This window comes from Marmota monax, unplaced genomic scaffold (assembly GCF_021218885.2).
Source record: "Marmota monax isolate L192 unplaced genomic scaffold, Marmota_monax_Labrador192_F-V1.1 WCK01_AAM20220418_F8-fsc00014, whole genome shotgun sequence".
Classification (NCBI taxonomy): Eukaryota; Metazoa; Chordata; class Mammalia; order Rodentia; family Sciuridae; genus Marmota; species Marmota monax.
Window position 1 is genome coordinate 10,407,986 of NW_026695222.1, and position 24,557 is coordinate 10,432,542.

Consider the following 24,557-nt stretch of genomic DNA (forward strand, 5'->3'; position numbering starts at 1 on the left):
GGATGTGTAAAAAATGGTCTTGTTTCTGTTATTGCCCTGCCAGAAGCCTCTTTTGCATCTTGAGAGTCATGAAGTCTCTTCTGTTCTGTCTCTGGTGGAAATCTAGGTGCTCAGAACTCTCCTACCCACCCCTATGAGCAGTCCCTGCAGCTCCAAATCCAGACCAGGCCCCCAACTCCCTGGGGCTCCCCTGCCAAGGCTGAGGCAAGGTGGGGGTTTAGACATCTTCACCTTTCCAAAGTGAGCGGAGGCAAGAGCTTCTGCTTGGACCACTCACAAAGGCTCTTCTTGATCTCCAACTGAGGGTCAGAGAGACCCGAGAACTAAGGAAGTCTAGCTCTTCTTTTTTGTTTGTTTGAGAGAAATAAGAGCCAAGGTTTTTTTTTTTTTTTTTTTTTCTTCTTCTTCTTCTTTTTTTTGTTTTTGTTTTGGTACTGGAGATTGAACTCAGGTGCACTTTACTATTGAGTCCTTTTATTTTTTATTTTGAGATAGTGTTTTGCTAAGTTGCTGAGGGCCTTGCTAAATTGCTGAAGCTGACCTTGAATATGCAATCCTTCTGCCTCAGTCTCCTGAGGCCCTGGGATTGTAGGTGTGTGCCACTGCACCCAGTGAAGCCTAGCTTCTTGAGAGGGAGGGAAGGGCAAGAGCCAGTGCCTTCTGCAAGAGTAATACAGAGAGAAAGGCTGGGGTTGTGGCTCAGTGGTAGAGTGCTTTGCCTAGCATGTTCAGTTCTCAGCACTGCATATAAATAAGCGAATAAAATAAAGGTCCATTAACAACTAAAAAATGATTTTAAAAAAAGAGCAATACAGAGATAGAGGAGAAAGAGGGAGGGAGGGAGTAGAGAGAATAGGGTTACATGTTAATGATTGATATACTGTGGGTAAGGATATATGGCAGTTCACCACTAAACATTAGACAGTCAATGCACTGTTTTACAATTAGACGTAATTAATGTTATTTAGCACATTAACAAAATAGTGAAGAAAACATTTAGTTAAATTTGATATCTATTCATAAATTTTAAAAAATTTTTAGAAAGTTAAGAATAGGATGTTCATAAACCCAGTGTAATAATGGCAAACTGCTAAACATTTGCTGTCCAAAAAACAAAGGAACAAAACAAAGATGTCTGCTGTCACTACTTATATTTAACATTGTAGTGGAGGTTCCAGCCAGTGCATTTAGGCAAATAAATAAATAAATAAATAAAAACTGAAAGCAAAGAAATAAAACTGTTCTTACTTGCAAATGACATGATTGTGTACTTGAGAAAATTATACACTTAAGACAAACTATGAATAAAATATTACTGTAAGTGACCCAAGCAAAATTGCTGGATTCAAGGCATCATACAAAAATCAAATTGTGTTCTACACACTACAACAAATATATAGAAAATGACATTTATAGTAGCATGAAATAATCAAATACTTAGAAATAAATGGAAGATATGTAAGACTTTGACACAGAGGCTTATAAAATATTAATAAGAGAAGTTTTAAAAGATAGGTCTTCAGGGGCTAAGGTTGTGGCTCAGTGGTAGAGCACTTTCTTAGCATGTGTGAGGCACTGAGTTTGATCCTCAGCACTACAAATAAATAAATGAATAAAATAAAGTTTCATCGACATCCAAAAATATATTTTAAAAAAGATAGGTCTTCCTAGATTGAAATACTCAATATTTTAAAGTTGTCAATTCTTCATTAATTGATCTATAAATATAATGTAGTCCCAGTGAAAATCTGGACAATTTAAAATATAAAAATAATAGACCATTATAAAATTAATATAGAAAAAAAGACCTAGGATAGCTAAGATCATCATAAATAACTATTTTACTCCTTGCTGTACTAGATATCAAAACTTACTATAAATTTAAAGTCATTATGATAGTATAGTACTGACGTAAGAATAGATGAAAAGACAAATGAATCAGAACAGAGAATCCAGAATAGACCCCTACATATAGATATGAATACTTGATTTATGTCACAGGTTCCACTGTAATAAGATGGCAAAACATAAGTTCACTTCAATAAATGGTGGGCAAAAAATTAAACTGGATCCCTAGCTCACACTGTTCACAAAAGGCAATTCTAGTTGGATTATGGGTCTTAATATAAAAATAAAACCAAGGAAACTTATAAAATATCTTCTTTAGAGTAGGAAAATATTTTTCCAAGAGTGTAAGATACTAGTCATACAGAAAATACTGAAAACTTAAGACTACATACAATTAAGAAGTTTCAGTTCACAAAAATTTTATAATGAGAATGAAGAGAAGGGGAACATGGAAGAAGTGATAAAAGGAGGTGAGGTCTACGTTCGTGGTCAGTGCTTCACATCCATCAGGTCTCTCAAGCTGAGGGTCTTGTGAACATCAGAATTCTAGGCTGATGCCTCCAAAGAACTGGCCCATTCCCTTCCATCATCCAGGGGTTGTTATTACTTCGATTGAGGTGGTTGCAGGGGGGAAAAGCTTGAGGGTTTAAGTGCGGATGGAGTGGGGGAAGGTGGCCACTCCTGACTGAGGAATTAAGAGCTTTAGAGAATCACCAGGAAGAGCGTGTCTCTTTTGGGGGAGAAAGAAACTGTGACATGTGAACCTTTTCCTATTTGGAAAAGTTATCCTAGAGAAAAAGAGACTTTGGGGTCCATTTGAACCACCTCAAACATGTTCAATGGTTGTTTGCTTCATCATTTCGAAATTGGTACTGTGGGTGGGAAATAGACCTTGGTGTGTGTGTGTGTGTGCGTGAATGAGAAAGGGTAGTACTGACTCAAATGGTGACTTGAGAAATGTGGGATCGTTTTGAAAACAGATATTATGATTCTTCTATATTGATCATGGCATTGACCTATCCTGGGAACCAGCTTGTACCATAGTCCAGCTACCACTCTTGCTCAGTATGGAGTGAAGTTCTTCAGGGAAAGAGCCCTGGGCAGTAGCTGAGAACTGAATGGAATACAGCTTGGACAGACAAGCTCCGGTGCTTTGTAACACAGTGCAAGTAGGAACGGAGTGGGAGGCCAGGCAAGTGCTGAAACTAGGAGAGGATGACTACAGGCAGGACCCTCTGTAAGGTCCCAAGTGAAGTGAATTCCAGGTGTGGACCAAGAACACCAGAGAAAGAAGTAAGAAGTCTCTGAAGGACAGGAGCAGCCCATCTGCCTGGGCAAGTATGTTTATCTAGAAAGCTGCAGGGCATGGGTGCACGGGCTGGGAAGGACAAGTTCCTACAGACCAGAGCCAAGAAGTGCCAAGGAGGGGAAAGAGCAAAGCCTGAAGCACTAAGCTGGACACTTAGCTCACTGGATAGTGGATCAGAAAAGTGGTTTCTAAGGTCAAACAGCCAGACCTTTGTCCAGGGCAGAAATCAGGGAGACAATTGGGATTCTTCCAGGGTGGGGGTGGGTGAGTGCACCTAGGAATCTTGTTTATTACCTTCCTCTCAACCTCTGAGGCAGGACAGCCAGAGAGGCCTGGACCTGGGAGGAGTGAAGAAGGGTTGGGATTTGGCTCAGAGGGGCAGCCCCAGGAGCCCAAAGCTGCCCTGCCAACTCAGGTGAGGCCGATAGCCTCTTTCAGAGACTCGATCTCAATTCCAAGCCTCTGTATGTCTGGGTAGTATTTGATTTGCTCTGTACTAGTTCCCAGCAACATCTTTCTAACACCCCCCACCTTGGTGCTGGCTACACAGATGGGTCTTCAGTGGCCTGACTGAGGCCCAGAAAGAGATCTTGGGACTGAGCCCATCTTCTGGGTCCTTAAGCCTGCCAGCCAGCCTCCAAACTTTCCCCCACAGGATCTGAAAGCAGACATTGGCAGGGCATGCTTGCTCAGTTGAACTCTGGGTTGTTTAACAAGGCCAAGGTGCAAGAAGGCAGCCCAGGGCATGCTTTGGATGGGCCCCATGAGAGCTGCAAAACTACTGAGAAAAGCAGACCCACACCAAGGAAGGAGACGAGAGAGGCTAGGTGGCCATCTGCATCTGGTTTATTGTTCTATTTTCTCCAGACTTAGCAGAGCAGAGTGTTAGGCCACCTGGGGGGCAGCCAGGTCATTCATGGGGCCAACCAGAGTCAGTGTGTATGAGGGGCCAGAGTTCATGAGACATCCACTTGAGGGAAGACTCAAAATCCAGGAGGCCTGGCAACCCCTCTTCTGTATCCTCCATGCCCAAAGCCCCCACAGGGAGGCATGATGTGAAAAGCATAAATATGCTGGTCTCAAAGGAAGTGGGGGCAGCCACAGGATCCAGCTGCTGATGGAAGCTCCATGGGAGCCTGGGTGGACCGGAGGCTGTTGGGTCCACCCTTTTCACTGGAGAGAAGTCGGGATGCTGGGCCAATTGAGATGGGTCAGATGCAAACAGGACCTTTCCAGGTCACCTCTCCCTGAGCTGTCCTCTTTCCCATGGTCCCCATCCCATGCTCCCCTCACTGACATCCCTGGTCTGCACAGAATCCATCTCTTCCAGAGGAACCGACCCAACAAGCGAGGCCTGGCATCCCAGCACCTCCCTGGGACGCTCTCCTGCCAAGAGCATCAGTACTGTGCTGAGGTTTCCAGCCAGACCCAAGAAAGGGAGATGAGAGAAGCTTGTGAGGCTGAAGGGGCCTTGAGCATAGGGGGAAGGTCTCTCCCTGTTCAGCCCAAGGGTTGAGGTCTGACCACAGCCCTGGCCCTGCATCTGTTTGTACCGCCATCCAGGACATGATTGGGAATCCCAGAGGGACCTCCAGTCCAGGCTCGTGGGGGTAACACCTGCAGACCTGGGGGGGAGAGTGGAGGAGAGAATAAGGTCCTGGAGGAGAACTGGCTGCAAGGGAACAGGAAGTAACTTCTCGTCCCCTGTTAGTTTGGATCAATGGGGTGGGCTATGTGCCTCCAACAGTTATCTAGAGGGACTCAGGACAGGCAGACTTGGACCCCAGCTCCTCACCCCTGCGAAGGCCTTTTGGAAAGAGAATCCATCCCAGAGCCAGGGGAGGAGGCAATACCCAGCCAACGACCTACCGTAATTAGGAGTATGCCAGGCCTTGGAGCCCCCGGGCCGGAGAGTGGAACTTGTCAGAATCCTCAAAAGGCTGGTCTGGGATCATTAAGAAGAAAGGATCTGTAAACCCTGCACAGCCTAGTGACCTCACCTGCCTGTGCCCCTCTGGGCTGGAGATAGCAGGCGGGGAATATGGTACTTCCCAAAATTACCACCCTTAGCCCTGGGGCCAGCACTACAGATGGAAAGCTGAGAGGTGCCCCAAACCTCTCAGGAGGTGCAGCCCTCATTCTTGCTCTTCTAACTTCCTCCAATTCCAAGCTCCTCTTACCAAGCCCACTTTCTTCAGAGGGCCAGTGTCAAGGTGAGGAAAGCAGATAGCCAATGACCAGGACAGTAAGGACAGAGGCCACCTTCCAGAAGCATCGACACCTATGCTCACTAGCAGCGTCCTGAGTTCCACGTGAGTAAAATGCATCACTGCCCTGTTCCCTGTCCTGAATAACCTCTTCCAGTGCTTCCATTTGCTGGCAGGAAAACTCAGGACCTTCTGACCTACCTGTCCCTCATATTTTAAGCCCCAGGCACACTGGAGTTAGGACAAATTATCCAAAAATTGGAGATAAGTTTAAAAGGGACTGCATATCCTTTTAAAGTCACTCTGGGACATTTATCTCAAAAGTCTACCTTAAAATTCTCTTATTCTGGGGTTGGGGCTGAAGCTCTGTGGTAGAGCACTGGCCTGTCACATGTGAAGCACTGGGGTCGATCCTCAGCACCACATAAAAAATAAATAAAATGAAGTGTTTTTAAATGCTCTTATTCTGAGGAATATGATTTTTTTTTCTTCTCGACTTATACATACATTACTGGTTAGGGTCCAGGTTTTGTTAAGTTGATGTTAACTTGGAGGAGACTGACAAATAGCAGATGACTTCTATTTGGTAGAAAATATAATCCCCCAAAGCAGATTAGAGTTGACTACGTGGTAGAACCAGCCTACACCAGACAATCTTATTTCAGCATCCTTCATTTCACTTACTTGGGTCTCCCACATTTTCCTTTAGGCCACCCCGTTATCCTGCTAGCTCTCTCACTCATGACTTAAATAAATCTCTGGCATGTTCTGGTATGAGTTATGCCTTTAATGTTTTCAATGTGAGCTCTAACATCCTTGCTTCCCCTTCCACACACCTCTACCTGGAAGCCTCCCCTATTGAGATCCTTCCTCCTCCACTTAGAAAATGAATTCATGGGGCTGGGGTTGTGGCTCAGCGTTAGAGCGCTTGCCTAACATGTGAGAGGCTTGCCTAACATGTGAGAGGCCCTGGGTTCGATCCTCAGCACCACATAAAAATAAATACGTAAAATAAAGGTATTGTGTCCAACTCCAATTGAAAAAATATTTTTAAAAAAGAAAATGAATTCATTTTTCAAATGCTGCCTGGGTCAGGCCATTTCTGACAGTGGCTCACCCTCCAGATTGTTTACCAAGCAGCCCCGTTCCAGCACAAAATTCTGTAATTACTTGAATCAGCCTGGACTGTTCAGAACAGTCCTGGATAGGGAAGAAGCAGAGCTAAAAAGTTTCTAGACTGCATTGGATTGCTCTGTTCCCTCCTTCACCCCAAAGCACAGCTGTTTTTTTCTGGTGATCAAGCCCCAGGCTTGCTCCACTCTCCTCCAGTGTCTGCTATAAGGAACTTGGGGCACAGAGAACCCATGGGGCACTATTCATCGTTGCTCCCCTGCCTGGGCATGGGAACCATTGCATCTGTCCCTGCCTTAGATCTGGAAATGACTTGGGCTCAGTGTGCTGGCCTTGCTCTTGGGCCTGATCCCAGCAGAAGCAGCTATCACTAGGCTGAGGAAACCACAAGGCTGTCTCTTCCTCGGCCACCCGGGCATTCCCAGGAACTAATCTTGAGAAGTATATTTTGTGCTCAAATAAATTTGTATCTTCTATACCTTAGAAGTTTCACAGTACACTTTAAAGGCTGAATGAATTCTTCAGTAATGTACCCATTTCCTTAATTTGATCGCTGATTCTTTTCTAATGAATACCACTGCATCTGGGGCTATATTCTGGATATGCTCTACCTTGCCTTCGGCCCAGCCTCTTTCAGCTCAGGGCAGTTTCTCTGCATCTGCATTTGAAGATCAGATGCAGATCACTGATGCATTCGACCACTATTCATTAATTCAGCCACTAGTTACTAAGCATCTGTTGTGTGTCAGATGCTGAGGTAGGTGCTAAGCTCTGAACTGAGTCCCAGGAGATCTCCTGGAGACATCCCTGTGGCCAGACAGGGAATACCTGTCTTGGGTTCTGGCTCGCTTCCAAGGATCTCTGTCCTCTGGGACCTGCTGTGCTCCACACGCTATTGACTCTGCCTCCTTCCCCACAGCCAGTCTCTCCCTCTGTCTGCTAGTGAGTTTTCAATGACCAGTTGGACAGGAAAGTTCTGCAGCGTGTGTATAATGTGAATGAACAACCATTTCATTAACAGGAACAGGAGGGGTGATTTGATTTCAATGCCTAATCTGTAAAGTAGGGGAGGGAAAGCTAGGTTAAATCTTATCTAAGGTCAGTTCCCTTTCGTTCCTTGAGTGACCCTGTCTCACAGTGGTGTGTACTACCCTCTGGTGGACACAAGGAGGCACAGGAACAAGGCATGCAGCCCATGTGGGTTCCTCCAGCTCTCAGAATTGGTCTTTGCTCTGCTCAGTTGGATGAGCATATGGAGGTGGTTTCCAGGCCTTCTCCAGCTGGGATTTCCCTCCTTTTGGCCAACGGGCCAGTTTAGAGTCCAGAGTGCTAACCATTCCTAGCTGTGAGGTTCAGGTCCAGATGGGTCTCCTTGAACCCCTGCAGCATTTCCTGCTGAGCACCTGCTGCAGCAAACTGTTCAACCTGCAGGAGGCACTGGTGAGATGTGCGTGGATTGGTCCCCTCCAGCCAAGCCACTGTCTTTGACCTTTCTCACGGGTCATCATGAGTCAGTTTGTATCACTCACCTGGAAGCCCCTCTCCGTGGACTCTGGGGCAGGCCTGGGGTGGGGAGCTGGGTGGACGCAGCACGGGGGCAAAGGCGCTCCTCTGCTTGACGGCGGAGATCATGTTGACAGGCGAGAAGGAGAAGACGCTGGTAGTGGGGGCAGCGGCCGGGAGGGACATGGAGGAGGCAGCCGCCAGCGGGGGGCTAGAGGGCATGACTCCGGGGCGGGGCAGGGAGGGGCAGGCGCAGCAGGGAAGGCAGTGGGAGACACAACAGGGAGACAGCACCAAAGTGAGCAGCAGGGTCCCCCGTGTGGGCTGTGGGCCTCGCTTGGGCTGCTGACCAGGCACTAGGCTCAAACCTCTCTGGGGGCTGGGAGGGTCCTGGGGAACAGTACAGGGCCGGGTCTGGAGGTGGGCTGGGAGCCTCTGGGGTCATGGGCCAACCCTCACCTCCTGGGGGTTCTGGAGACCCTTTCTTGGGGCTAGAGATGACAGGGCCAGACGAGGCAAAAACAAATACAAAACCAGACACTGGGTGATCCCCCAAAGGTAAGAGATGAGTAGGTTAAGGGATTCTGAGATTCTAAAGAAACATTTATGGGCCCTTGAGGTACCAAGGCTAGAGTCAAAAGTTCAGGGATCACAGCAGAACTGGGCACAAAGGGTTGAAGTTTGGGGGTACAGACAGGCTTTTGTGAGGCCTCCCTGCCCACACAAGCACCCTAACTTCATCCATGAATATGTTCTCCTTCTCAATATGCTTTGTCTATCTCTGACTCTGCTTCCTGGGCACTTTGGTTCTTTCCAGCTTAATAATATAGGACTCTGTCATCTCCAGTCTGTACCTTGGAGGTCTCCTCTATCTCTCTTTTCAATTTCAAAGAAAAGCAAGGGATCCCTGTCCTCAAAGCTTCCTGTTCTTCCATTTCTCAGCCATCCAGGGCTGTGGCATGCTCTCCTGGGAACACTGAGAGAGCTTGCAGCCTCCTCTCCTGGAGGCTCCCGCCTAGGCATCTCTGGATCCCACCTCTCTACATCCTCACCTGAACCCAAGTCCCTTCCTCCTCTTCTAAAGACTACTAAAGTCTGTGGTTTGAGCACGTCCAAGCAGCAGGCAATGGATAGTGGATGGGGGCTTCCTGGAAGAAACCTGTAGCCTGAGAAGGATGCCTTTGACATCAGAGCACCCCACTCTGACTTTATTACAATGGTGTCTTCAACAGCTGCCCCCCTTCTAGATCTTCTCAGCCCCGTGGTTAAACCTCCTTTAAGACAATGTGTCTGATATCTGGTGAAGCTACAGCCCCAAGGAGGGCTTGAGACTGCGACCATAAAATATAGTGCATATCTCAAGGCCCAGAGTGCTTACAGACACATCTTTTAGTTGGGGTAGTACTTAGAGTTTTAGATCATTCCAAGGTTTCTGGAGATTGATGCAAAATAGATAGATAGATAGATAGATAGATAGATAGACCTGAGCAGATAACCCGAGACCCTCTGGCTGGGACAGTTCGGATGTCATTCGAGGATTGTCCTGGCAAACTCAGTGAGAAATGATGCCCCATGCAATCGTGCCACAAAACATCCTACACACAGGGAGTGGATGGGGACCTGGGTAAGCACTTGTGAAGACAACATCATGAGATGGAACTGGCCCTTGGCTGAGTCCCGGGTGTCCTGGGATGATGGTGGAAACAGGACTTAAGTAGCTCTGTAATTCTTGGCACACTTGCTGAATGGGGAGAATGCAGGTGGGCTGACTTCTGTACAGCGGGGCAGTTGTGTACCACTGTTGACTGCACTGTGTGTATATGGCAGGGGAGGTGGTGGGGCTGCTAGAGGAGATTCAGAAATGTAAGGGGTGTCCAGAGAAAGGCTGTGAGGGCACTATCCCAGAATTGAAGGGAATTGGAATATTGGAACCTAGCCTGGCCAAGGGATACAGGCCTTGTGAGGGACACCAGAGGTTGAAGCAATGTGTGGATTCTGGCTTATGGTGTTTGGTTTCTAGAAGTTGAGCTCAGGCCAGAAGGAGAGTGCCAGACTCATCCCCAGCCAGAAAGAACAGTAGTACCCAGGACACAGACCCCTGGCAAGACAACTAGGCCTATGGCTAGATAGTTTTAGTCTCAGCAATGGCAAACAGAGGATAGAGGAGATGAGGGGACTTTTGGCAAAGTCGCCACCAGCTACTTCTTGGGCAGCTCTCATCATTTCTTAGCAGTCTCCCAGGACTTGAGGGACAACCTCTCTTAGGAGTGATAGGGAGGATTCTGATGGGTGAGTAAGGATGGAATTACCCCCCAAGCCCAGTGCTTTGTACACAATAGGTGCGTTATAAATGTCTGTTGAGAAGCTATTGATATTGGAAAGGACTGTAGGGCAGTATAGAAAACTCAAGCATAAAGGCAGTTCTGGATGTCACTCACCCATGACATCCAGCCATTGCCCATCCACCTAGTTCTGAGCCACCCCACTCCAAAAAATCTGAGATAGTAGGAGTTGGATCTGTGAAATCATCCATTCTTCTAGAATGTTGCCTGTCCTTTTATGCTCAGTGGCACATTCAGATCTGAGAACCACGGTAGGCAGGGGGTAGTATTGATCTTAGTTTACAGAGAAGAAACTGAACTTCAAAGAAATAATGTCACTTGGGGAATGTCGAACAGCTCCTGATATTGACACTCACATTCTGAGTCCATCTCTGACCACACAGAATTCTCTCGCCCTGCTCGATGGTATTGCGGGGGGCCACATCCTCATTCCGCCCACCCATCCTTTCAAGATTGTTGGGGGGCCCTCCTGAAAGCTCACTTCTTTTGAGCCCTGAGTTTCCATAGACTTCCGGCAGGGGGCGCCAGCCTCTGCCCAAAGTCCTAGCATAGATGGAAAGGTGGCAGTCCAGGATTTCAGCCCAGGTCCTGCCAATTAAAGCTGGTTTCAGGGGGATAGGAGGGCTGAAGGCGATATGTACAACTGGGGTCATCAAAGAGAGTTAAAAATAAAAGAAGTAACCTGGCCCCAGGACCCCAGGACTCGGAGAGGAGTGAGGTTCAACAGTTGCGAGAGGTCATATGAAGCCACGGTGGACCCTCACGAGTTAGGAGATGGAAGCCCATCCAGGGATGGCCTGGGGGTAAGGACAATTCCCATTCTGCTTCCCCAGATTCCGGGTTCCCTCACCCCACAGGCAGGGGGCACTCACTGGCGAAAGGCGAGGTGGCGGTAGAGCCATTGAGGAAACTAGGGGAACCTGGCACACCAAGACCGGCCACACCTGGTGCACCGTAGCCGCTGAGGCCCGCTCCAAGGCCACTGCCATAGCTACTCTGCTGTGAGCCAGGGCTAGGCGCGAACCCGCGGGGGGACGCGCTGCTGCAGCTGCGAGCGTAGCCTGCAAGAGAGCAGCGGTCAGGGGATCCGCGCTGGCAGGGTGGGGGCCATCCAGGCGCCCAGGGACTGCGGGGAAAGGCAACGGGACGCACCGGGCTCGGGCCCCGGCGTGGCGTCCCCGACAGCGATTGCCAGCGGGCTGCTGAAGGCATTGATGCCCACGACGGCAGGGTGCGGGTGGCTCGGCGCCAGGGGTCCGAGCGGTGCAGGCGCGCGGGGGGCGCTGTACAGAGCCTCGGCCACGTCCGCCGCGCGCTTCAGGAGGAGCTCCTGCGAAGACAAGAGCAGGGCACGGCCGGGGCAGCCACAGGCACCGGGTGGGGGACAGCCCTGGGCCCAGCGGCGCTAGGAGGCGGGCGGAAGCGCCATACCTGGTTACTGCTGGGCACGCCGTACAGGGCCTCCGCCAAGTCAGCCGCCCGCTTTAGCAGCACTTCCTGGGGGTAGGGGAGGAGACAGCACAACGGAGGGGGCAGCCCCTGGGGGCCGCGGAGGGACCCTCTGAAGGCCCTCCTCACCCGCTCGCCCTCAGGACACCTTCGTCCCCATCCCGCTCCTTTGAGTACCTTGGGCAGCCTCTCGGGGTCTCCAGGGTGTCTGGGGATGACTTTCTGCAGCCTCTGGAATCCGTAGTCAATGGTGGGCTCGTTCAGGGCTGGAGAGAGGGTGGTGTTTGGAGGACAAACCCTTCTCAGAGAGGGGAAGCAGGACATAAAATGCATGTAATTGACCTATCCAGAAACCTCGTTGCAGAACTCGTCTGCCATATCCAGCCAAGTGCCGGGAGACCCCCCACCCCCCACACAGGCATAGGGATCAGAGAGATTCTGGGAAGTTTCCTCCATTCCTTGGTTTATTCATTCATAAATATTTACTGAGCCAGGCTCCATACCAGGCACTTGACATTAACACACACGCACTATATGGTCCTATATGAGCTTGGCGGCGGGGGGGGGGGGCTGTATATGCATATTAGTTTCTATATTCCCAGGGGGCAGAACTCTTCTCCGTTTGCATTTGGTCATATCAGGAGTTTGTTATAAAAAAGAAAACCCGATCATCTCAGCAGTATCTGAGGGTTAGAGGTTTGCATGCACCCCAGGAAAGGAACTGTCCCACACCCTGGGTTCTTAGGAGTATGTAGCAGCCTCCTAACCTGGCTTCCTGTATCTTTCCCTGTTCTCTGGACCTCCCTCCTCTTTCTCTCCCCCTCCATCCCCTTCCTTCACCTCCCTGGAAACTCTGGAACGGACCTATAACACACCAGTTTCAAAGCCATACCTTTTCCATTTCCAGCTCAGATTTAGTTAATTTCCTTTCGTTTGCCCCAGAGCTTAAAGTACTCATTGCCGGGTCTTTGCCATGGCCATTTCTTCTCCCACGACAGCCCTTCCTTCTGGATGTCTACCTCCCCATTCATCTCTCCAGTTTCAGCCTAGCCCTGTACAGACCACACTTCCTTGAGGGCAGGTTTTCTGTCCCTCAAGTCCTGGACGGTGTAACTCCACCCACCCCACTCTAGTGGCTGCTCAGTCTCCCCGGATTAGACGCGAGCTCCCTGAGGGTAAGTTGGGTCACTATGCAGTGGCGGTGGGAGGAAGAGATAGGGAGAGGACCCAGGTCAGGGGACAGCACCAAGGTGGGGAACTGGCGGCTGGCTTGGGCTGGGGCTGGGCTAGGGAAAGAAGAACCAGACTGAGGAGGAGTCATAGAATACAGGCGGGTATAGGGAATGGTGAAGGTGGGGCAGCCGCCGAGGTGACAGGTTACAAGAAAGGCATTGGTTAACAAAGGGAATACACCAGGAACAGTGTTAGGGCACCGCGGGTAGGGCTCCCTCCTGTGATCTTAGACCTCCCCTCTGCCTCTTGATTCCTTACCTGTGTAGACAAAGCGGCCAGGGGCTCCCTTGCAAAACTGCTTGGACTTGTAGGAGAGGGTCACCTCCACAACCCCGGGAATGTGTCGCGGGGGCGTCTGCACCCGGATGGCGTGGGGCGTGATGAGCTGCTAGGGGAGAGGGGAGGCCTGCAGGTCCCATCCGGAGGGGAGGGCCCAGCCCGAGGCCCCCGGAAGGAGACTGGCGGGGATGGCCCACCTCGCTCCACACGAGCACGTTTCCAAACACGACCTGCAACCCGTCGAAGAAGTTGTCGCCGATGACAATGACGGTGGCGCCGCCCGTGGTCCAGCCCTCCCCGGGGCTGATGGCCTTGATGCAGGGAGTGGCAGCTGGGAGGCAGGAGAGGACCCAGGTCAGGGGACCGCGCTAAGGCGGGGTCTGGGGCTGGCCAGGGATGGGCCAGGAGTCCTGACCTTCGGAGGGATCCAGGCGGCGTGCCCTGCGGCCATGCTTGGAGTTGTTGTGCACAAACATGTTGTCGGACACAGCCAGCACGTGCCCGTCCACGCTCACCGTGGTGGACACCACCACCTGTGGGGAGACCCACACCAATCTGGCTGGAGCCCTCAGGGATCTCCCGGGAGGGAGGGAACTCTGGTGGGGAAGTAGCAATTTGAGGCTGGTAGCTGAATACTAGAACTTGGGGATGGGGAGGGAGCTTCAGCTCCTTGGTTCTGAGCTGGTGGAAATGGGGCCACCTGGATCAGGTAACACTCCCAGATAAGCTGACTCCCCAGGAGCTAGAAAATCAAAGCTTTGGGAAAAACTTTGGTTCCTTAGGCAGAGTGGTCGCTGGTGCACACCCAGGAACACCAGGGCTTCAAGGCAGAAATGAGATCTTAGACAAATAAGGGGGGGGGTGTGCATCAGCTGGAGAACCCATCAGCAGGAGCCTCCACCCTGTTCTGGGGAGGAAGTTGGGGCTGCCTTCTCCCTGAACTGGGAGGGGTATGCAGGTTGGGGATGTGTTAAGGGCAGCTGCTCTCTGCTTCACACTATGCAAATTACCTGGGTCGTTAATCATGTAAAAATGTCACAATTAGCATCTTCTTAAGTGGGACTCTAATGAAGCCTCCCTTGGCAGCCAGCACAAGTTGAGATGGAGCTACCCCACCCCCAGCAGGCACCAGGCCGTGGAGGCACAGGGTTGAACAGAGATCTGCCCTGGCAGGGTCTCAGCCTTCCTTTCCTGCTCCCCTCCCTATCGGGAAAGGGTGGGTTTGCAGGGGAGGCTCTCCCCAAACCCACCTGGAAGCGGCGCATGTCTCGGGGATTCCCTGCATTCTTCAGGCAGTTCTGGTTGCATTTGAGAAAAAATTTGAGGAAGAACCTGAAACAATGAGGTCGTTGGGCTCAAGGTTCTGGGGGTTCTGGAAACAGATGATCAACTGCTCCCTGCCAGTCCCCCTACCAGCAAAGTAACTATGGTCTGTGTGCTCATGTGCGGGGACATACCCCATATTCCCATCACTAACTGTGTATGCACAGGTACTAGGTACACACCAAACAGACCCATCATAAGAACCACCTCACTACACAGAATACTCACCATGAGCACTCAGTGTATGAACCGTGTAGTGCTTATTTGTCCACAAAATGTATAATTATCACACCCACACAACATGTATTATCTGTTATATGTACTGAAGTATATGTACCTATTATTCATCATTATACCCGTCACACTGTATAACATCACACAATGTATACACCAAATGTAGCATGTATTTACACTTAGCCAGTGAAAACTTGTCACATGCTATGTATGTCTGTTAAAACATATGCCCAACACACATACAGTACATCAATCACAGGGCATATCTTTCCCCCTGAGTAAACCCATCACCATTACAATGTATATTCACCATAAAAAGCATATCCAATATAGAGACTGTGTTTGCCTTATATATTATTACTCACAAAATAGAGCAATCACACAAGTATATATAATATGTATTCCATGTATGGCTATACTCATCCCACATATATGATATACTAGCTATACATAAGTCTATACCCACCATGTACCATGTATGCCCTGCCTACAGAGTATATGCACAGAAACAATATGGAATACAGTGAACACATTAATATACCATTTTCTGTTGTACATGATTACCCAAAATACAATCATTACAAATACTATATAGCTATCCCACATAGCAGAAACCCCCTCAGCAGATCCCTCTCACATATTCTATATCCATTATACACATAGCAAAACCTAATCAACAGAGCACATACCCACCAAACAGATATGCAGTGACTATCTTCTTCTTCTTCTTCTTTTTTTTTTTCCCTAGTCTACAGTAGTTGGGGAAAAAAAAATCACCATGTATTCTTTCAAACTTATCCTGAAACCATGGTTTTCAAAGACTGGTGCCCAGGCCAGCAGCGTCAGCATCGCCCAGGAACTTGCTAGAAATGCAAAACCAGGCCCCACTCTAGACCTGCTAGATCCAAACTCTTGTTGGGGTGTGGCCCAGACATGTGTTCTTATAAGCCCTCCAGGTAATTCCAATGCACCCTAAAGCTTGAGAACCTGCTGTAAAACTGCACTACCCGTAGCTGCTAGCCCTACATGGCACTGAACCCTTGAAATGTGGCTAGTCCCAATTTGAGATGTACACATCAGATTTCCAAGACTTACTTTTAAAAAAAGGAATATAAAAAATTATTATATTTATTGTGAGGTGAAATGATAATATTTTAGATTGGATTAAAACATCACATTTAATTTTATCAGTTTCTTCTTATTTTTTAAAATGTGGCTACTAAAAAATTTAACCTTACATGTGTGACTTGCATTATATTAGACAATGCTGTTTTGGTGTCTTATTTTAGCAAAGTCACCTCTGAGCATCTGATTTTCTAGGGGAAAGTGACTCATATTTATTATCAATTGGGGCCCAGACTATAAAGTTAGGGGCTAATTTGTGGAGAACTGACAAGATACAAATGATATTGTTAAAAGAAGTAAGAAATTAGCCCTGAGCTGGACATGGTGGCTCAGGAGGCTGAGGCAGGAGGATTGCAATTTCAAAGCCAGTCTCGGCAACTTAGCAAGGCACTGAGATTGTCCCTAAATAAAATACAAAATAAAAAAGGGGCTGGGGATGTGGCTCAGTGGTTAAGTGCTCCCAAGTTCAATCCCTGGTACCAAAAAAGAAAAAGAAAAAGAAAATAGCCCTCAAGGTTGCAATTTTATTTTCCTATGGACATTACCTAGCTCTGATTTGGCAGTTGTAGTCTAGCATTTTTCACACACACCCTTTCTTTCTCCTCCCCTCCACTCCCTTCATATTTATGTATAGATTTCTCTTAGTCTTTTTTTAAAACTTAAAAAAAATTTTGTTTAGTTATAGTTGGACACAATACCTTTATTTATTTATTTTTATGTGGTACTGAGGATCGAACCCAGGGCCTCGCAAATGCGAGGCGAGCGCTCTACTGCTGAGCCGCAACCCCAGCCCCTTAGTCTTTTTTTTAATTTTTTTTTTTTAGTTGTAAGTGGACACAATATCTTTATTTATTTATTTTTCTGTGGTGCTGAGATTCTAACTCAGTGCTTCATGCATGCAAGGCAAGTAATTACCACTGAGCCACAACCCCAGGCCCTTCTCTTAGTCTTTTTGAGCCAGCTTTGTCATCCCACTGGTTCTCTCACTGATAAGTTACAGAAAACTGCAATGCATGCTCAGTAACAATTTATATGAGTATCATGCTTTATTACATTTGAAGATCGTGCTTTGGCAAAGTTGATTGTCCCTCATAATCTCCTGCCTTCCAGGGCTGGGCCAGAGTTGAAAGACTTCTGGTAAGGTCTAGGAGAACCAGGAGTAGTACCCAAAGCTCTCTTTTGTCCTGCAGTGCCCAGTCCCTAGAGTGCCTGCTTTCTGCTGCGGGTTGGTGCTGGGGCTGGCTCCATCCTCTTTCCCCTCCTCTGGGAGCCCACACCATGGAGGCTGGAGGGGCTCCCTCCATAGGCTGACACACGTGAGGTGTCATTTTATTCCACCTGAGCAGTAGGGAAAGGATGATAACAGAGTAAGGAGAAATAGAGGGAGCAGTTCCTCCAAGCCATGTCTGAGCAGAGGCCAGATGTGGGAGAGGGTCAGAGAACCTGGTGGGAAGGGGAGTTGGAGAGAGATGAATACACATGTGGATATGGAAACTGAGGAACCGTGTTCTCCTTGAAGGAAGAGAGCCTGGGCAAGGGCTCGGCCAGTGAAGGTGAGGCTCTAGAGTCTGGGACACCCTCTCGGGACATGTGGCAGGTAGGCATGTTTTGTTGAGGGGCTCTGAATCACCAAGAAAATGTCCTTCATCCCCAAAGTCTGGATGTCTGCTGAGCAGCCATCCTGACCCTTGGCATGATGGGGCTGGGAGGAATTTAGAGATGTCCCCTTTCCTGACTGGGAGGGGCTACAGGCTGGGGGAAGCAAGGCAAGCCGAGCCCACAGCTCTGGCTGACCCTGTGCCCCACTGGGGTGAGCAGTACAGGACTGTGCCCAATGCCATCCCCATTAGTGGTCATGAGGATCTCAAGAAGCATGGTTGCCTCATGTTGACCATGTCATAGAATGGGTGGTATGAGAAAGTTCAAATCCCAGGAGCTGCCATAGAATTACTGTATGAAAGTACTATAAATACAAGTACATAATGCTTCAGGGAGAGAGCTTCACAAACAAACGAAGGAACAAAAATCCAAAAAAACCTCAAAGTGAACCAGGTCTAATCTTAATCAAGCCTGGAACTCTGCTGAGTTTGTCACTTGGCATTGTCTTGTTTAATCCTCTCAAAACCCTGAGGTGGTCTGCAACCATTCCCACTTTACAGATGAGAAAACCAAGGTTAAGCAGGAATAAATTACAGCGTAATTTATTACTGGCATTACAGTCAATGTCAGAATTTGAACTTGAGTCTTTATGAACCTCTGATGCTGACAAGAGTCCTGGAAAAGTCCCTCTAAGTGGGGCTACCAGAGTGTACCTTTCCCACACACCAAGCTGCTGCTGCTGCAAGACCATGCAGCATGTCCTTCAAAAGCATCCCTGAAAGGCATCCTCTGCAGGGACCAGTAGAGCTATTTGATGGGGATTTCCTCAAGGTTACAAATTTGCACCTAGTTTTGGACCTTTGGATGCTTAGACTATTGCTCGGTCTGAGATTTTCAGGATTAAGAAATAATTGAGGGTTCGGAATGTGGCTCAAGTGGTAGCGTGCTCGCCTGGCATGCATGAGGCACTGGGTTCGATCCTCAGCAACACATAAAAATAAAATGAAGATATTGTGTTCACATAAACTAAAAAATAAAAATATTTAAAAAAATTTTTTTAAAAAGAAATAATTGAAAAAAAAAGAAATAATTGAATGAGATGAGCTTAGAGTTGATAATTATTAAAAATAATCATCAGTGTTATATATGGTTTATTATTCTATTCTGCCCATATGTTCAACATTCTTCATAATAAAAAAATGTAATAAAAGACCAAACGAAGAGCTGTGAATAGTGGTCATCCAGCTAATAAAACATTTAAAGTGGGGCTGGGGCTGGGGTTCAGCGGCAGCTCACTTGCCTAGCATGTGTGAGGCACTGGGTTCGATTCTCAGCACCGCATATAAATAAATAAAATAAAGGTCTATCACCAATTAAAATATATTTAAAAAAAAAACATTTAAAGTGTGATAATTATGCATCATGATGCCATGGTTTCAATGAAAGGTAAGAGTGCCTCACCTGCACATCTTCCTTACTACATCCTGAACTTGGTCTAGCCTTCCTAATCACCTTTATAAAGGCTATTTATTCCTCCCAGTAAAAATAGCTTAAGATGGAATTAAAATGAGCCTTTCTGGTTGATGGAATATTCCCTACCAAAGAAGCAAATGCTGGGTTGATTATGATTCAAGTGCACACGCTGGACTTACACACAACTTCTCAAGGGTGACACCATTGCATCAGGAAATCTCCCCAGCACAGTGCTTTACTTAAAAGACACACTCAATAGATGAGGAAAATGTGGAGGAATGGATGTGAGTCCACTGCTAGACTCTGGGTTCACAGGGATGGAGAGCAGAGTGGGATGGGTCTGCTCTCTGGAAGGCAATGTCCAGGGGTGGTACAGTGGGATACCTGCTCAGATTCTGTCTAGCATTCCCCCGCTGTTGTGAGTGTTGGCTGTTAAAGGGCTCACAGCTGCCCCACTACCTGATAATTACCCCAAACCAGGAGCATATCCTTCCTGCCTGTAGCCCACAGCCAATGACAGATTGAAGTAACAAGAAGGACCAGTTCTTGGGACCATTCATACTTTTGGGACCATTGCCACCACATTGGATCAGCAAGCTAAACCTCCAAGCTCCATAAACTTGCCAAACTCCCTCTCCTGCCTTACCCGGCCTCCCTTGCTCCTTCTCTCCCAAGGGCTTTCCTCTAATAACCCACTTTCACAAGAATCCCCATCCTGGCCTCTTCTAGGAATTCCATCCTAAGAAACCAGAGGCTTTTCATTGGTTTTACCCTCCCTTCCCACTGAGACACTTACTTAAGGCTAAAATTACATTCCTACTTCCAAAGAGGAAGCTGTTAGTGACTGAAAGAACTGGGCTGAGAGTCCAAGTGGGTTTTCACCTACAGGACTGTTAGGAACAAGGAACTGAATGTCCAGATTTCAGTGCTATCCAATAGAATTCTTCCTAGAATGACGTTTTCTAGCCACATGTGGCAATTGAGCACTTGGAATATGGCTCATGAGACTGAGGAACAATTTAAATCTGATTTCATTTTCATTCATGTAAACTTAGTCACATATGGCTCTTGGCTGCCATATTGGACAGTGCTGATTTAGAAAGAGGGAGTGCCAATGACTGGATACATAAGTGGGGGCACGTTGTACAGAATAACAGTGTATCCTGTGAAGGTCTTGGGAAAGAAAGCAGGATCAGAGCACACGGTAGGATAAAATTGCATATGTATTTCCAAACTCAAAGTTGGCACTGCAGCCTGCAATGGGGGAATGGGGGAGGGGGTCCTCTACTAATTTATATCCTAAAGGATTGGCCTTTGAGTTCATGAGCTTCAGAAGAAACACAACAGCTTCCCTGGGGCAGAGTGGCTCTCCAGTGTCTTCCTGGCATTCTACTCTCAGCTCTGGGACGGGAGTGTACAGATGCTACCCCATTCGTTCCCTCATTCATTCCCACACCCACGTATAGTTTTTGATTAAATAATTTCTGCATGTCAGGTGTTGTGGATCTAGAAGTGAACAAAATCTTAAGGAACTTATAATCCAATAGGAAAGACAGACACTCAAGGAACAACCAGTAAAACACGTGGGTGTGGCAGGATAATTTCCCAAGTGTCATTGGGGGCAGCCACTTGTGTTCCCTGTGAGAGATGCAAGGATTCCTGCAGCTCACATTTGATCTTGGGCACTGGGTCTTAGAGGACCTCACAGAGAAGTAGAAGGCACAGGGAACAACAGCTCTGGAGAACATCACTCCTGGAGAAGTATACCAACAGCATGGGATAGCCTGGGGGGTTGGCACCAAATCATATGGAATGTGGGCCTTGTGGGGAGATGGGAAGTCTGCACAGAGTGTCTTACTGACTGTGACACTTGGAAGAGTCATTTTCCTTCCAGAGAGAAGCAAGGACCAAAGGGCTTAAGTGAGAGAAGGGAAGGTGAACAAGGAGGTTGCTGAAATTGTTCAGGCTCATTTGGAGGTGGCTTGGGCTACTTCCTGGCCTTGGTCTCCAGTAATAATTAAGTCAGAGAGTCCCTAGGGCCATAACCACCTGCCAGACCAGGTCCAGGTCGCCTCACCAGGATCCCCAACCAGGGTAGAGGTGGCTGCAGTGCAGATGGGCTGGGGGACTATAAATAGCCAGGGCGCATACATTAGCATGCCAATGCACCCGCACCCCATCCTCTATGCTAATGGCCCACCATGCGCCTGAACACCTTCTGTTCCCCTGCATGCATTTGCATGCACAATTAGCATAATCTTGTATAATTAATGAACAGCGTCAATTTTAGCTCCTAAGTAATTTGATTAACATGTTGATAGGGCACTTACCAGGCTCTCCAAACCTCAGGGCTGGGCATGGGGCCTGAAGAGAAGGGAAAAGGGGTGGAGAGACTGCTCAGGGGCCCCCAGCTGCCCATGAAGAATGGTGGTGACTCCACTTTCTCCAAATAGGGCCTGAGGGAGGGGAGGAAAGGTGGAGAAGCTGTGGATGGGAGGACTCAGGGCACTCCATGTGGAGCTGGTGACAGTGGGTGGCCTGAGCATTAAGCCTGTTTGTGCCTGTATGGACACACTTACATACACATCCGTTGCCTGTTTCCCCAGCCTGGGGAGTCTTCTGTGAATGCAAGATACTGAACTCCACAGGAAGAACAGAAGAAGATGAGGGTAGAGTAAAATAGGAGGGATGGGAGCAGGTGATGGACAGGCAGAGAAGCCACAGAGGAGGAAGGCAAGCTGTGGGTGACATGAGAATGTGAAGGGGAGGGATAAATTGAAGGATGGATGTCTCTGTTCCTCTGGCCTTGCAGGATGATGAGTTGGGTTCCAGGGGCAGAGACCTTGGCACCTCCTCTTTAAGAATCATGTGAGAGATGGGTAGGGTGGTGTTGGCAAGGTCTGGCATTTTCACAAAATGCCCAGCAACGCAGGGCAGAGAGAATAGAGAGAAGGCTGAGTGTGGCCCTTTTCTACTCAGAGAGAGACCTAGTGCCTGCCCTAGATATCCCAGGTTTGTGCTCTCCTAACTGATCACAGTCATCTCTGACTGTGATCAGAGTCAGGAAGTTCTTCCTTGGCTCTGAGTGTTCTTGCTGCTGTCTAGACTCCAGAAGATCACTCAGGGCAGAGTGGCAGGGAAGAGACGGCACAATGGCAGACACTGCACTGTGCACTGCATAAACATCTTACTTCACCACATCCTCTCCTTTACATCTTCCCATCCAACCCCTCCCCAACCTCCCTACCAGGTGGCCTATTAGTCAGCTCCACTTTGCAAATTAGGAGAATGACGCTGAGAGGGGATAGACCTTGTTCTGAGTCACATGGCCACACACCCTAGGTTGGCTTGAGTCCCTAACCCTGAATAACCCTTCACTTTAAGAGAGAACTTACCATTCAAGGTGTAGGTATCATCCTCTAGCTCTCCCTACTCCACCCATTATGGTTCCCAGGATGCCTCTGCTTCTGCACTCCCTCTCCTCCTCCAGTTTCTGCTAGGGGCATTGTCCCCAGCTCCACTTCTACCTCAGCATGAGGACCACTTGGGCCCTGAGCTTGGCTTCAGTTGCCTAGAGATCTTCCTATTAAGTCCTTTCTTGGGGACCCCTTTCCTTACAATTGGCATTCAGGGAAAATGGAGGAATATCTCCCAAACCCCCTCCACTTCTCTCTCCCTCAAATGCTCTGAGCTCTGAAAAGGATGGGGGCAGGGTAAGGAAGCGCAGGTCATTTGGATGGCAAGAGGGAAAGTCCCACCTCAGCACTGACCCAGCAGGGAGGTTCTGGAACTCAAGGGGAATTGCCAAAAAGGTCCTGGACAGAACCCTGTGCTTACAGGTGAATGTGGAAGCACAGAGTCTCTGCTAGGAGGGACAGAAGGAGAGGACACTAGTGTGGGCTTGTTTTGTGACCACTCCATTAAGAAGGCGACTGGTTCTTTGGGGCTCTAAATTGGGATCTAAATTTGCCCCTACCAAGGTACACTAGAGCTGACCTCTGCCAGGTGGCTTAGACCTGACCTGTTTCAAGAGTGTCACTGAACAACACCCACTGGATAGCAAGCACAACCACACGCCAGGTAGTGTCCACAGCTCAAAGTTCCTGCTTGCTCCTCCTGGGAGCCAAGGAGGAGAGCCCTGGTCCTCTCATGGAAGGGAATCTTCCACTTCTTCTCTACTCCAGAATCATCCTGGCCAATCAAGCAAATATTTGAAGTCTTAGAGCTGTGATATCTGATAAGGTAATCACATATGATTATTTAAATCTGACTTAATTATAATTAAATGCACTTAAAAATTCAGTTCCTCAGTCATGGCAGCTATACCTCAAGTGCCCAATAGCTGTGTGTGGCTATTAGCTACCATATTGGTCAGTGAGGAACGTTTCCATTGGTGGAGAAGGTTTTATCAGATGTTGTCTTACATTGCTCTCTATTTCCTCTTATCGTTATATAATATGCACAACCTCAACTGACCTATGTTCAAGATCACTGATTTTTTTTCATAATATGAAATGTTGCTTGCATAATTATATTTTGACCTCTGGACTGCTCTGTAAGCTCTCAGAGGGCAGGAATCATCGTTTAAACCTCTCTCTTTTCCTGAACATTTATCATAGTGCCTCCTCCACAGCAAGTGTGCTGATTCATGATGAAATTAAAGGATCAAAAATGACTGTGATAATGCATGCTGGACCAAAGTCCCGAATCATTTTTAACAGGAAACAATGTCAAATCCTGTTCTCAAGTTTAAAATGTCAGGTGCAGGGACAGGACTTTGAGAAATGCAGAGTCAATCTGAGGATCCATTCTTTCATAAAGCAACAAGAACACTGACAAAAATGGTCAAAATCAACTTTTTAGTTGAAAATTGACAAATGTTTGCAACCTAAGGAACATATAATCAAGAAATATTATGCTTATAAAAAAAGAAGTTTGGTGATATTAACTTTCTTTATTCCCATCCCTCTCTCCCAGCCTTGTTGAAAATTAGTAGCCTTGCAAGCATAATAGCTGTTTTAAAAAAGTATCTTTGCAATTACCCAAAGGAGACAAGTGGGTTTGGAGCTTCTCAACAAGCTGTATTCTTAGACATGTGTCACTATTTGACCCATTTGGTGGCCCCATGCTAGCCCTGGTTAGAACTTGTTATTTGACCTGACTCAGAGCTTGCTCAGTGGGAAAAACTCTATCTTCAGGGTGTTTGTTAAAAATAATAAACAAAATAACAAAAGTTGTTTAACACTGCAGCTTCTTGAGGCAGCAATACTAGTTGGGGTAAATTGATCTGGCCAAAATTTTTTTAAGGGAAAAAAGCAGAGGAATAAGATGTTCAGCTTCAAAAGGCTCTAACATTCCTGGAAATCTAGAAAGCATGAATGTGTGTAGGGAAGGGCACATGTCCAGGAAAGGGCTGGGAAGGCTGTTATCCCATGCCGCAGTCCAGCTGAAGCAAAATAATGGGGGGGGGGGTGACGAGGAACTTGTGTAGATTGATACAGC

General features: G+C 47.8%; 1 protein-coding gene across 2 annotated transcripts in view; it reads right to left on the bottom strand.

The window, feature by feature from the left end:
- Positions 1–3,981: 3,981 nt before the first annotated feature.
- The window catches only part of Ebf4 (EBF family member 4), a 63,892-nt gene continuing 43,316 nt past the window's right edge, over positions 3,982–24,557 (bottom strand). Inside the window, exons 8-18 of one of the 2 annotated variants that reach the window (XM_046433828.2) lie at positions 14,552–14,633; positions 13,717–13,834; positions 13,499–13,632; positions 13,281–13,407; positions 11,967–12,055; positions 11,772–11,837; positions 11,493–11,670; positions 11,213–11,401; positions 8,025–8,222; positions 5,027–5,102; positions 3,982–4,782 (exon numbers count right to left, since the gene is read on the bottom strand). In XM_046433828.2, coding sequence (XP_046289784.2) covers positions 5,032–5,102; positions 8,025–8,222; positions 11,213–11,401; positions 11,493–11,670; positions 11,772–11,837; positions 11,967–12,055; positions 13,281–13,407; positions 13,499–13,632; positions 13,717–13,834; positions 14,552–14,633 — 1,252 coding nt within the window. In that variant the 3' untranslated portion in view covers positions 3,982–4,782; positions 5,027–5,031. Of the gene's footprint in view, positions 4,783–5,026; positions 5,103–8,024; positions 8,223–11,212; positions 11,402–11,492; positions 11,671–11,771; positions 11,838–11,966; positions 12,056–13,280; positions 13,411–13,498; positions 13,633–13,716; positions 13,835–14,551; positions 14,634–24,557 lie in introns of both variants that reach the window. The other variant, XM_046433827.1, reaches the window with a different exon arrangement.